General features: G+C 46.4%; 2 protein-coding genes across 2 annotated transcripts in view; one reads left to right on the top strand and one right to left on the bottom strand.

Moving 5' to 3' along the window:
- Positions 1-14747, bottom strand: part of LOC115155723 (ecto-NOX disulfide-thiol exchanger 1) — a gene marked incomplete in the record, with an annotated part of 58862 nt that overhangs the window by 21427 nt on the left and 22688 nt on the right.
- LOC115156343 (laccase domain-containing protein 1-like) overlaps positions 11195-14747 on the top strand; it is a 36017-nt gene continuing 32464 nt past the window's right edge. Inside the window, 1 exon segment of the mRNA XM_029703826.1 lies at positions 11195-11263. Within this exon segment, the coding sequence (XP_029559686.1) occupies positions 11195-11263 (69 nt within the window).

Here is a 14747-nt window from a genome sequence, read left to right on the forward strand (position 1 = left end):
AGACTCATGGGATTACGCACATCCCCCCCGTCCCCCCGTCCCCCCTGTCCCCCGTCCCCCCCCGTCCCCATCCCCGTCCCCCACCGTCCCCGTCCCCCCCCGTCCCCCCGTCCCCATCCCCGTCCCACCGCCCCCCCCCGTCCCCGTCCCACCGTCCCCCCCGTCCCGTCCACCCGTCCCCCCGTCCCCATCCCGTCCCACCGTCCCCCCCGTCCCCGTCCCCATCCACCCGTCCCCATCCCCGTCCCCATCCCCGTCCCACCGTCCCCCCCCGTCTCTGTCCCCCCCGTTCCCATCCCCGTCCTCATCCCCGTCCCATCCCCGTTCCCATCCCCCCGACCACAACACCCTAGCAAAACCCAAGCCTTCTTGATGATAATAGTGCTCAGTGGCCAGTTTTGAAGGCTTTTCCCGACGTCCTCAGGACATGGAAAGACGTCCAATTTCGAAGTCACTCTTGTGCAATCTGCCTGGCTAAATCTGGGTGTTGTGTGTGTGATAAACTGAACTCATGTGAATCCCTCAGACTGCTAATTGTGTATTCTGTTTAAATATAGTACAGTTTGTCCAGACAACTCCCAGACATCAACTATTCCCATTAGAGTGATTGTAGACACACTGCTTGTCTCCGTTACAATACCGGCCTCTTTACCATGTGAATCAATCCAGCATGGCACGCTTAAAATTCAAGAAATGCTATTAGCAATGCTCCAGCTCGCATTTCACATCCATTTAATCCACTTAGGGCTGAGACAGGAGAGAGAAGATGGGTGGGGAGGAGAGGTGAGGAGAGGAGGAGGGGAGGAGAGCAGGGGAGGAGAGGACCAGAGGAGGGGGGAGGAGAGGCGGCTCTGTCAATATGTTGCCAGGTTGTGAGAAGTGTTCTTGGGGAGACATGAGAACCCTCATAGGGCTGGCTAATGAGAACTCTATGCCAGAAGCTCACAACTGGCAACCCCATAAGACTGGACTGTTTTTTCACACACACACCAGGGAAACCCAAAGGGAAGTGTCTGTCAGAGAAGTGTGTTAGATTTGATCGTCATGTTGAGTGACAGTCAGACTCCCAGAAGGCCGAGGGGCAGGTTGGCTCCTTGCCAACTGTCTCTACCCATACATAGACATACTACAGTATATACACACACATTACTCTTAACCCTGAATCCAATCCTCCCTGTAAGATTGTCTCACCGTCCCTGGCTCCTGGACCCCCTCGTGTATCTGTTTGACCCTCAGTTGCTAAGCCGATCTGTCCACACCACTGGGGCTGGGGAGTCTCTATAGAGAGAAACAGGGACAGGGACAGGGAGTAGGGGCTTTCTAATGCAATACACTATATACACAGACACAATACAAAAACATCATGATGTACAGTATATAGACTGTATAAACACTAAGATCTACAGCATATCAATTGTTTAGCTTTCCAGCAAAGTGGGCTGGAGAATGTTCACACTGTGAGAGCAGGGGGTGGTGGAAGTTGCAGCCTGCAGCTTGTGAGGGGGTGATGGCTCTTAGTCACACAGAAAGTGACCAGATGGACAGAGAGAGAGAGAGAGAGAGAGACCAGAGTGTGTGTATATGTGTGCGTATGAGAGCTGTAGCATTCCTCCAGCCGTGACCGCTCTCTGCATTTTAAACACCTTCCCTTCTGTTGCTCACAGCCCCAACCCTGCAGGACGGCCCAATTAGCGTCGCTCGACATTTCACAAACACACAGTGTCAATCTGGGCTATGAATATTTACACAGTGGAGAGAGGGAGAGAAGGGGCAAGCCGTATAGGGTAATGATATCATTCTAAAAAAGGCAACAGTCTGAGTTTAGATCACAGAGAACAACAACAACCGAGTTGTGGCTTTTGTTCCCATAGCAGTATAATGTCTGCTACATCTACAACACACAGGACATGGAGATCACACACACACACACACACACACACACACACACACACACACACACACACACACACACACACACACACACACACAGCGGCATCCCACAGCGGCATCCCACAGCCCCATTCACTACACATTTGCTTTGTGTAGAGCAGGGTAGAAAAATGATGATTGTTTTATTGGGTGTCAGGAAGAAGAGGAGAGGGCTGTCAGGGAATATGTTCTGTCAGTTCCCTGCAAGGACATCTACTGCAAAGCCAGCCAGCGTCATTAGTAGACATCCAGAGAGAGCAAGAGAGAGAGAGGAGAGAGAGAAGAGAGAGAGAGGAGAGAGAGAGAGGAGAGAGAGAGGAGGAGAGAGAGGAGAGAGAGAGGAGAGAGAGAGGAGAGAGAGAGGAGAGAGAGGAGTGAGAGAGAGAGAGGAGAGAGAGAGGAGAGAGAGCAAGAGAGAGGACAAAGACAGACCAGATAAGAAAAGCTCAGCTAGGCAACACACATCTCCATCAGTTTGATTCACATCATCAATGAGAAACTGTTCATTCAGAAGCCAAGACGTTGATAAAAACAATATCAGAAAGGAAATGAAGTCAGCAGGCTAAGTGTGTGTGTGTGTGTGTGTGTGTGTGTGTGTGTGTGTGTGTGTGTGTGTATTGTATAGCAGCTCTCTAATCGGGCTGATTGACAGACTCAGTGAGCTAAGGCAGCTCCGTATGTTCCCTTCCCATCTAATTATAATCAAGTTTAAACTAAAAATGCCCACACACAAACACACACAAACACAGACGCACAGGGAACCACATCTAAGAGGAGGCAGTGTAGAGAGCAGGGAGTTGTGTATCAACCCTGGTTGAACATGTGTAACCAATCACTCAGACAAATAATATCCAGGAAGAGACCCCATGTTAATGAACAGCAGAGTGTTGCAAATACAACACAGACTGCAATCAGAGGGAGCTTGGACACTCACATACTTATACACACACATAAGCATAGTCTCCCTGACCCTATCGCAATCACATTAAGGTCTCTCCCTCCATACACACACACCCTCAAGTTTTGGACAGGCCGAGCAGTTTGAGTTCCAGAGCTCTGATGAGAGACACAGATGTTTTCGCTGCACATATTAATTCAGAGAGAGAGAGAGAGAGAGAGAGAGAGAGAGAGAGAAAGAAAGAAAGAAAGGGAGAGAGGTAAACGAGAGAGAGAGAGAAGGAGAGAGAAGGAGAACAGAGAGGAAGGGAGGGAAAGAGAGAAGAGACTCCTCAGAGGAGGGGAGGGAGAGACATGAGAGACAGCGACAGAGACCCAAATTAAATAGGAGGTAACTCCAATTATTTCTCCTGGAACTCCAGGCCACTTGACGCAACGCGTGGTAAGGTACGAGATCAAGAATGTTCCACAATCTCTCATCTCCTTCTCTCTCTTACACGCGCTGATGTGACCAATGCCCTAACCGTTCTTTTGTCCATTGTCAGACTATGATTAGCCTCTGAGCTACTGCTCGCTAGTGCAAAAGAGATTTGAAATTAATGAGTTCAGAATAACCTGCCTAAATAAAGGTTAAATCGTCCGGTCTGACAGAATGACCAAGCTAGACCCCTAAAAATGTGATTTACAATTTAAACAATGTCTTTATAACCTATTCCTCTCTCTGTGAGTAATGTTTCTTTTTGGATGCAGGTAGCCTAGCGATTAAGCTTGTTGGCCCAGTAACCGAAAGGTTGCTCGTTCTAATACCAAAAGCCGACTAGGTGACAAATCGGTCTGTGCCGTTGAGCAAGGCACTTAACCCTTGTCGCTGTGGACAAGAGCATCTGCCAAATGACTAGAATGTAAAATATTAACTATGTGGCTGAGCTATAGGACTGTGTGGGAGTACAGAACACTGAGATGTGAAAAAAACTGATTACTGCTCTGCTAGAATGTTTATTTTATTGCTAATGAATAACCACAGGAAATGAAGCACTGAGGACGAGCTACGGTTCTTTATCGCTGAAACGCACAGTCGACACGAACCTCTCACTAAACGCTCCACAATAATCCTGCTGCTTTATTGTCCTGAGAGCTACAGCAGCAAACAATAAAGTTTATTCAATTCCGAATCTGAGATGGTTCGGTATGTAACAAAGAGCTAAATCTATTCTGGGTGCTGCTGCAAGCTACACACACACACACACACACACACACACACACACACGCACGCATGTACATGCAAAGATAGTCGTTTGCATGTACACACACACACAGTCCTTTCCTGTACAGATGGGTCTCTGGTGATTGTAATGGAACCACCGTTGCATGGAGGAGCTTATTCACAGAGCAAGCAGCAGCAACTCCTCGTCTGATACACAGCAATTAAAGAACAGAAAGCCTTAAGGCCAGAGAAAAATAAGAGAGAGATTGAGAGAGAGGGGGAAGGAGATGATAGAGAGCAGGAAAGAGAGAGAGAGATAAGGGAGGAGGTTCTCTGTGCTTTCCTTCCCCACCGTACAGCGTCTATTTGTCAGACATTAGTACATTTTTTCAGTAGCGAGGAGGGACATGTTGTCTATTGACACCTTGACAATGGCTGTGCTACTGTGCTGCTGTACTCCTCTGCAGTGTTGTGCTGTGTTGTGCTGTGGTTGGAGTGATAGACGTGGTGAGGGCTGTCAACAGTAGCAGGCCTTGTGCTAGTTGTTATCACACTGTGATCAAAGGCAGAGAGATGTAATTAACTACTGAATACTAATTTACAGTTTCTACTCTCACTCTGCTATTCTGGGCCTGAATCATAGAAACAATATAATATTTATGAATAATAACAAAATTAGGCTTGGGCAGTATACCGTATATACAGTATTTGGAAAAATAGCCACGGGATGGTTTTTCAATACTGTCAATACCATTGAAACTATTTATTTGAAGTTTTTCAATCCATTTTAATAATAGCACAACAGGAGAAAGCAGGAGCAGGTCCAGCTGTGTATTGACAGGGGTCAACCATGTCTTTTTCTGCATCAATAGAGTGATCAGGGACGTGCAACTATGGTTTTCCTTCACAGAAAATACATTAGTGCAACACAATTAGCAGAAAATAGCTTTATTTTCATCAGATGACAATGGAAGTGAAACACTAGTTGGCTGGCAGCCACACAAGTAAATGAGCGTACAATGAAAAGGCAAGGTATTTTTTGCAAGAACGATACATGGCCGTCATATTTCTAATCTTTATCATAGAAAGAATGTAGCCAGCTACATTTCCTAATGTTTTGCTTAAAGTTCATCTTTTTACTGGAGAAAAGTTGGCTGCTACACCGAGAAAAGTACTGGGAAAAAGTAGCTCCACATCAGCCAGAGCATCTTCTACTGATAGGATCCCGTCGTTAATTCTCATCCGAGTGAAGAAGTGCAACTGGAGCACAAAATTAGTATGATGCCGAGCAGAAATTACAATAACAAGCATTTTACATATGTATTTACAAAACACAGCAAGATATTTCTTATGCGTTTTATATTTTTTTCCTACATGAAAAATACAGAATTCTGCGTTAACCCAACCCCTAAATGTAACTTGCTAGTTAAGTACATGGTTGAATTAATAAAGTTAAGGTACATAATATTGTTAGCTGTCTGCCATGTTTGAGAATTCAAAGCCCTTTGGATTAGTTACGTGTACAGCTGCCACCGTCTTGATTTCCTATCGGTTTTTTTTCTCCTCTATGTTCTTGCCCGTCTTCTCCTCCCCCATCTACTCTGAGTAGAGCAAGCAGTCCCGTTGCCCTAGCGACTCCAGGCTCCACACAGACACATGCTGCTCTTGAGCCAGTACTGTTCTTCCTTCAGACGAGCATGTGTGAAAACATTGTCTCTCGTTCACATTCGCTTGTAAATGTTCAAACTCACCAAAAATGACATTCGGGAGTTCCTATCTACAGTACCAGTCAAAAGTTCGGACACACCTACTCATTCAAGCATTTTTCTTTATTTTTTACTATTTTCTACATTGTAGAATAATAGTGAAGACATCAAAACTATGAAATGACATGTGGAATCATGTAGTAACCATGTAGTATTTTATATTTGAGATTCTTCAAAGTAGCCACCCTTTGCCTTGATGACAGCATTGCACACTCTTGGCATTCTCTCAACCAGCGCTTCATGAGGTAGCCACCTGGAATGCTTTTCAATTAAGAGGTGTGTCTTGTTAAGTTTATTTGTGGAATTTCTTTCCTTCTTAATGTGTTTCAGCCAATCAGTTGTGTTGTGACAAGGTAGGGGTGGTATACAGAAGATAGCCCTATAGGTAAACAAATCATCGGTCAGAGGGTCAAGTTTGCGCTGTGAATGCTCCGAGAGCGAAACGAGATGGGTGGGGCTAAAGCTTAAGAGGGTGTAAACGATGCTGAATGGGTGTAGACAAAGAAGAGCTCTTCACTAGATACCAAAACAAGGCCATTTTCTCAGAAGTGAGTATACAAGTTTATCAACTTTCAAAGCACAATTACTTTCCCATTGCTCCTCAAAAATGCAGTGTATGATATACCATTGTGTAGAGTCTCTACTTTTATCCAATGTAAAAAAACACCATTTCACATTTTGCTACATAAGACCAAATCCAGGTGGTGAGTCACATTTGTCTTTTTGAAGGTGCATTTGACTTTCAAATGTGATTACCAATGGTCATTATAAATATCTTTATATCCAGAATATACCGTATCTAGTTACATTTCACACAATTAGGCCTAACTCTTCTCATTTCATAGTGTTTCAGTTCAGATTGCATTTTCATCTGTGATGTTGACTGAGGTATCAGAATAAAGCCTGAAGTGTGACTGCTAGTCTGAAAAACAAACTCCAGTCTTAACCGCCCCCATCTTCAAAACATATTTCCAAGGGCAAACATGATTCAAAGAGCCTTTGGCAGACAACTCCATTTAACACAAGTAGAAACAAGCTGTGGTGTTATGCATGAGAGCACACGTGGATGTGACATGCCCTTGTCTTCTACACTGTAGCTATAAAGTATTAACACATAGGGAGAGAGGAGGACAGGACATGTTTAGGCTGTCCACTACAGTAGCGACACGGCAAGAAGCCCTCAGAGAGAGCGCGGGGGAAATAAAGAGGCTAGGAAAGGGGCAGGTTAAGGTCAGTATTGAGGACAGTGAATTATTAAAGAAAACCAAGCATGCTCCTCCAGTGTTTACCAGCACACATTCTCTCTAAGGTAGCAAGATGTGACCTACTGGTGTGTCGACAGCAGGTCTTCTACACAAGACTGTGTTAGCCCAAAGAGCTAAAAGTCAGGCATTCGCTCTGGGAGCTATCATGCGTCTTGAGGTCTCAGGCATGGTTACTCATCACACAAGTGTACTGTAATTTACTTAATAACAAAGATAGCTACTCAAACCGCACGACCTTCAAGAATTGCTTATAACAGTCGTATCTCAAAAATCCAGTGAGGGAGAAGGCTGAGGCAATCCAAGATGTCCGCCCACTGCACCAGAGCCAAACCTAAATGAGCCGTCAATCTGTCCTCATCACTGGAGCTCCCTGAAGACATATTACCATCTCTACTGATTACAACACACTGGTGCTCACCATCAGAATACACCCTCTCTGACACATCCTGACAACTCTGAGATATTAGTTAGAACTGATTTTCAACAGCGGCCCATTGTCTCAGTCAGTGTGATGTGTTGTCTGTGCAATCGGGCTCTGGTAATGTTAAGGAGATGCCAATAATGCTTTGCAGAGACAGACAACGTCTAATGGAGATAATTATCTAATAACACTTGATTTAACAACCAAAACCACAGTGCAGCTCTAAAGCTGTGTGACCACAACAGACAATTTCTCCTAAAGATACTAAGAGACTCTGAGAACCCCTGTTTAGTTACTAACATGTACATACTGCAAATGCATCTTTTCTCAGCTTTACAGGTCAACCAATCAATCAATCAAATGAATTTATAAAGCCCTTCTTAAATCAGCTGATGTCACAAAGTACTTTACAGAAACCCAGCCCAAAACCCCAAACAGCAAGCAAAGCAGGTGTAGAAGCATGTCTGTCAGTCTGTGTTTGTAAGCAGTGTTTGGGAAGAGAATGACATAAAACATTGATGTCTTATTTTCATGAGAAATATTTGAGTCCTGTTGTCATAGTAATGTTATCTACAACTAATTCTCAACTCATTAGTTCTCACACAAAGAGAGAAAGGGGGAAGGAGGGAGCGAGAGAGAGAGAGAAAGGGGGAAGGAGGGAGCGAGAGAGAAATATATGTGGGAAGAGAAGAGTGAGAAGTGTCCTCTCTCCTCTCCTCTCTGATCTCTCATCATTTTCCCATCCTTCTAGGTCTCATAGTGCAGTTCCCTCGTTCCCAGTTTAATCTCACATCAGTGAAGCCCCTTAGTGTCCCGAGCATCTTTTAAATGAAAAAGGGAGAGGAAGATGCAGAGAGAGGGAGAGATGGAGAGGAAGATATGTCAGATTTTCCCTTGACTAAGCTGTGGGTGTGATGGCAAAGTGGAGAGAAAGAGAGAACTGCTGTGAGCAGGCAGGAGACAGCTGGTCTAGACATGAGATCACAAACCACAGAAGTCAATGCCTTTAGGCCTAGGTCCTTCTGGGGCAGAACACATGAGATGTGAACCGCAGCCAGGGTGATATGGAGCAGAAACCCTAGGAATGTGCAGGGTCTATGGAAACTCTGAGTGGAGGTGGAGGAGGAGGAGGAGGAGGAGGAAGAGGAGGAGGACGTCCCAGTCTAGAATGTATAGCATATTTAGTATCGGATCATAGAGGCAAAGTAAGGACAACACATTGAAACTGACTTTTTTACAGATGAATCCATTGACAAAAGACTTTCCACATCCACACTGACTGACTGGTGATGACTGATAAATGAAAACAACGGAGGCAGTGTTGTGATTTTAATCATCTCTATAAGCTGCTGCTTTAGTGTTTGACTCCGAAGTAGGTCTTTGGGACGACTGCATCATGGAAATCATATTCACACACACACACACACACACACACACACACACACACACACACACACACACACACACACACACACACACACACACACACACACACACACACACACCATCTCTCAGCCTTTGCATTGCCCTGCTCCTTAAGGCCTTTGGGACAACTGCATCATGGAAATCATATTCACGCCCAGGCATCAATGCATCACACACACAGAGACTAACACACAGCTCCAGAATCATATATTCACACCCAGGCCTCTGCCCCCAAAATATGCAGCAGGCTGGCAGAGATGAACGAGTGTATGGCGCCAGTCAGGCCTTCCGTTCCTCCCTCTCTCCCTCCATTCATCCCTCCTTCCCTCTTTCCATTCCTTACCTCTCTCCATCCATCCCCTGCCCTGACACCTAGGATGCCCTCGTCCTCTATAGTCAGAGGACAGAAGCTACAGCCACAGCAAAACAAGTCATCATTCTCTCTATATCTCTCCCTTCTCTGTCCCACTCTGCAGCCAGCCCTCCACCAGACGCCTGTTTTACCTCCACCTTGCATTTCTCCCTATGTGTTTTTCCTCTTTTCTCTCCCTGCTATCTTATCCTCCTCTCTCTCTCTTTCTCTCTCTCCTCCATACATCACAGTGATAGAGTGGACTGAGAGTGACCATCTCTGGCTGTAAATCACACTCTCACACACACACACACACACACACACACACACACACACACACACACACACACACACACACACACACACACAGGCAATGCTGTGCTGTGTGGTGTTGCAGCACACGGTTAGGACCATCCATCACCTCGGCTCCAGATACAGCTATAGCAGCCTGATATATCAAGATGTAAATTCCATTACTACCTCTACTCTTCTCCTGTCACATGGAGTTGGCTATACAGCTGGAGAGAGGGGGAGAGGGGGAGGAGAGGGAGAGCAAACAGAATGCTGCGACAGTGAGGCTGTTAATCCGTTGTTAATCCAGTGTTATTACTTTCTCTCAAACTAGCAAGATCTGGCTCTGGTGATGTGATACACTTGATGACCTTCCCTTTACACACACACACACACACACACACACACATTTACAGTGAGTGCATTTAACATGGGCTCTTCTTGCAAACCCAATAGGCTGTTCATTCCCTCTTTTGACTCAAACTCAGTGAACAATGGAGCAATGCACAAGGAGGAAGTGAATCCATTAGCTTCAGCTCAGATGATGAAAATGACCATGGAGAGAAACTCTTTAGATCCTGACGATCAATATCCTCTAGAGCCAGCTGAGAACCATCCATCTGCTGCAGGGGTGTGTCCCTGAGAACAAACAGGAGGGAGGAGAGGAGAGGAGAGAAGAGGAGAGTAGGAGAGGAGAGGAGAGGCGAGGCCTAGTGAGGAGAGGAGAGGAGAGAGCAGGAACAGGTGTAAAGCGGCTAAGTAACTGTCAACTCAAGACCACTGTCAGCCCAATGCTGCACCTCAAGTGGTTCCCTCTTCTCTGTCTCCTGTCCTCTCTATTTTCAGACCAGTGCAGAATAGATGGAGTAAAGGAGAGGAAGGTTCTGTAGATTATTGAGGTGCAGGCAGTCCAGATGTTAGGTCTGGTGTATGGATCAGCGATAGCATGCAGGCAGCACACACCCTGTCCCCAAAGCCAGGGAGGACTAGAGAGAGAGACCCAGAGACAGAGAGTAGTCCTGCCCTAGCCTTACTTTTGCAGCTGGGAAAACTGGCTATATGATGAAGAGGAATCAGACAACGACATAATACTGTCCCACCCCCCTTTTGTCTCATTCAAGGGTTGACCCATTGGGCACCAGGTGGGTACGTGTGTGTTTGGTGAGCCACCCAGAAAGGACACAAAATACCTGATTAGATGATGAATCTGTGAAGAAGTCGGTTCATCATGGTGTCGTTAAATGTCTTGTTCAGGTATTTAGTATTTATTAGGATTCCCATTACTCTTCCTGGGGTCCAAACAGGCTTTCAGTTCAGTCAGAGTCCATGTGTTGATGGTCTCAGTGCCAGTAGTGTCCGTATGGCAGAGGTCCCTCCAGGTCAGTTTAAACAGACCCCACAGTGAAGCCCTCTGTAGCATGGGCTAACATACGGACATGTACAGACATGCATCTCTCCATCTCTCCATTCTCCGATCTTTGTTTTAACAATATTTAATTATAACTATATGTTTATAATTTTCAACAACACAAGATGTGTAATTCTTTACAGAGAAGGAGACATATTCAACATAACAAACATTGGTTAGTGTGTGAGTGTGTGTCGGTGAGAGAGCCACAGAGCCTCTAGCATGGCTGTGTCCATATGGACGTCATCAGCAGGCGTTCCTATGCCCAGAGCAAAGCAGACAAGCTGACTCTCAGGGAATTTCATGTAATATAATATCTCAATACTGAGGGAGACAGAGAATACAGTGGATTTATTTAAGTACTAAAACACACCTTTACATCCAGACACACACACAGGCATACTGTCACGTTCGTTGGAATGATCGGACCAAGGCGCAGCGTGAGTAGCGTTACACATAATTTATTAGAAAGTGAAACTTTGAAAAAATACAAAACAATAAAGAATAAACGAACTGTGACGACAATGCAACTACACATAAACAAAATACAATATCCCATAACCCACAAGTGGAAAACATGCTACTTAAGTATGATCCCCAATTAGAGACAACGATTACCAGCTGCCTCTAATTGGGAATCATACACAATCACCAACATAGAAAAACAAACCTAGAACCCCACATAGAAATAATAAACTAGACTAACTCCCCAGTCACGCCCTGACCTACTCTACCATAGAAAATAAAAGCTTTCTATGGTCAGGGCGTGACACATACACACACACTCTTTTTACGACAGCCCCACCACACCACATCAAGTGAATACCAGTGTGAATGGGAGCATGAATATGTACTTCTTTAATACTGGGCAGCCAGCCAGACAGGCACATCTGTGCTAGGCAATTATGTTCAGTGTGAGCAGACATGTTGGTAGATGGCTGTGCTGCAGTCTAGAGGCATTCTGATGGCAGGGAGGACATGTTGTGAGATAACCAGCCAGTCACAGAACAGCTCTGGGTCTCCCTTGACAACCCTCTATTTATTACACTGTCTGGGTAGAATGGATACTATACACTGGAAACACAATGGCTATTATTGATACCCTGGCTGCTAAAACAAAGGTTTGCTAATCGTATGTGGGTGTGATTGTGTATGTGTGCATGTGTGCGTGTTTGCGTTTGTTTGTTGTGCAGTGAGGCCCATGGGTTGTGCTGTGATTAATCAAGCCAACGGCAAGAGGAGGGCTGAGGAGAGAAGGCATGAGGAGGAGAGAGGTGAGGCTGGTGCTCTGATGTGGTTAACACGGTGTAGTGGCATGGCACCATCAGTGTCTCAACAGGCAAACCTATAAATCACTGCTAATGACATGTTGGAAAAAACAGCAAGCTACAGCCAGCTCAGCTAAGATGCACAAGGTAGCTAGGAGCTAGGACACACAAGGTAGCTATGAGCTAGGAAGCACAAGGTATCTAGGAGCTAAGAGGCACAAGGTAGCTAGGAGCTCGGACAAACAAGGTAGCTAGGCACTAGGAGGCATAAGGTAGCTAGGAGTTAGGAGCACAAGGTAGCTAGGATCTAGGAGGCATCAAGTAGCTAGGCTCTAGGAGGCATACAATAGCTAGGAGGCACATGGTAGATAGGAAGCATAAGGTAGCTAGGAGCTAGGAGGCATAAGGTAGGATGCATGAGAAATATACTCCAGTAGCTTTTAGAAGAGCATCTAATAGTTTACAGAGAGAGACAAAGGTCTGACAGCATCCTACTGTAACTAACCCACCTAATCTTCAGAGGGTTAAATGAGGTGAATCTCTGCTCTCTCATTGGAGGGAAGTCATAACCATTCTTCAACCATGTTATCATACCTTGCTGTAACCCAAGCCAAGACTCACTGCATACTGTAGGAGTTACATCGTCTAGAGACCCCCCCCATTTTACTCTCTCCCTAGCCCTCTCTTCCCCCTCTCTCTCCTCTCCACCCCCTCTCTCTCCTCTCCACCCCCCTCTCTTCCCCCCCACTCTCTCCCCCTCTCTTTCTCTCCCCACTCCTTCTCTCTCTACCCCACTCCTTCTCCCTCTCCCCCTCTCTCTCTCTCTCTCTCTCTCTACCCCCTCTCTCTCTACCCCCTCTCTCTCTCTCTCCCCCCTCTCTCTCTCTCTCTCTCTTTCCCATCAGTAAAACAGTCAACAGCTTGAGAAGGGATCAGAGCTAAGAGCTTTTGGAGAAGGCTCCAGTTGACCATTAGCATGTTTGTCTGCCAGCAACATGTAGACGGAGAAGGAACGCAGGACTTTTAATGAGAGTTGGTGGAAACTAGCCTGGAAAAAAGACTTTTGTCTATAAAACAGCACTGTTCTGTTCTGTGCTGCTGTGTGTGAACCTAAAAGAGAGGAGAGCATCAAGGAGAAGCACTCTACTTTCTCTCCTGTTGTGGAATACACTATGATCCTATCTGAGCATCTTTTTCCCCGTTCACTCTCCAGGTGTAGGCTACTTGCTTGAATAAAGTTTTTCCTCAATAAAACAGAAAGACAACGTTTGTGTTGTAAAGGAATCTGAATGCATCGGTGCTCTAGTTTGTCAAAATATCTCAACTCCCATCATTACCTCAGTAATACTGAATGGCTGGGAGGGAGGTAGAGATGGGGAGGGAGGGGATGGAAGGAGAGCTGGGGAGGGAGGTGGGGAGGGGAGGGAAGGAAAGGTGGGGAGGGAGGGGCAGGGAGATGTGGGGGAGGAAGGAGTGGTGGGGAGAGGCAGGGAGAGGTGGGGAAGGAGGGAGAGGTGGGGAAGGAGGGAGAAGTGGGTAGGGAGAGGCAGGGAGAGGTGGGGAGCGAAGGAGAGGTGAAAAGGGAGGGAGAGGTGGGAGAGGTGGGGAGGGATGGGGAGGGAGGAGAGGTGGGGAGGGAGGTGGGGAGGGAAGGAAGGAACGGTGGGGAGGGAGGGGCAGGGAGATGTGGGGAAGGAGGGAGTGGTGGGGAGAGGCAGAGAGAGGTGGGGAAGGAGGGAGAGGTGGGGAGCGAAGGAGAGGTGAAAAGGGAGGGAGAGGTGGGAGAGGTGGGGAGGGATGGGGAGGGAGGAGAGGTGGGGAGGGAGGTGGGGAGGGAAGGAAGGAAAGGTGGGGAGGGAGGGGCAGGGAGATGTGGGGAAGGAAGGAGTGGTGGGGAGAGGCAGGGAGAGGTGGGGAAGGAGGGAGAGGTGGGTAGGGAAAGGCAGGGAGAGGTGGGGAGCGAAGGAGAGGTGAAAAGGGAGGGAGGGAGAGGTGGGGAGGGAGAGAGAGAGAGAGGCAAGGTAAGACACTGTGAGAAAGGGGGAGACAGGGGATGGAGGGAGAGGCTGGGTCTTAGTCACCGTTTCCACACACGTACAAACAACCAAACAGCCAAGCAGCCCAGCAGCCAGACACAAGGTAAAGGCAGGCACATTTAGCCTAGCGCAAGGCAAAGACATTTTTCTCTTTCCACCCATCATTAACTCAGCAACAAAAACAGATGGGTTTATCCCCCAGCCAGCTGAGACACACCATAATATTGTAATGACACACACACACACACACATACATGCATACACACACAAACACAAACACACTCACACTCACACACACACACACGGGTGTAGCAGCGTCTATGACTGATTGCATTAGATATCAACAGCAGTGAATATCTGATGGTTTGAAATTCCAGAAGGTTAACGGTACTAATTGTGCATGACTGTTCATACAAATGTAGGATCTTCATTTGATCATTATTTTGTTGCTGAGAATTTTCCTGACTTGTAGTGTATTCAAGGTT

Source organism: Salmo trutta, chromosome 20 (assembly GCF_901001165.1).
Source record: "Salmo trutta chromosome 20, fSalTru1.1, whole genome shotgun sequence".
NCBI classification, from domain to species: Eukaryota; Metazoa; Chordata; class Actinopteri; order Salmoniformes; family Salmonidae; genus Salmo; species Salmo trutta.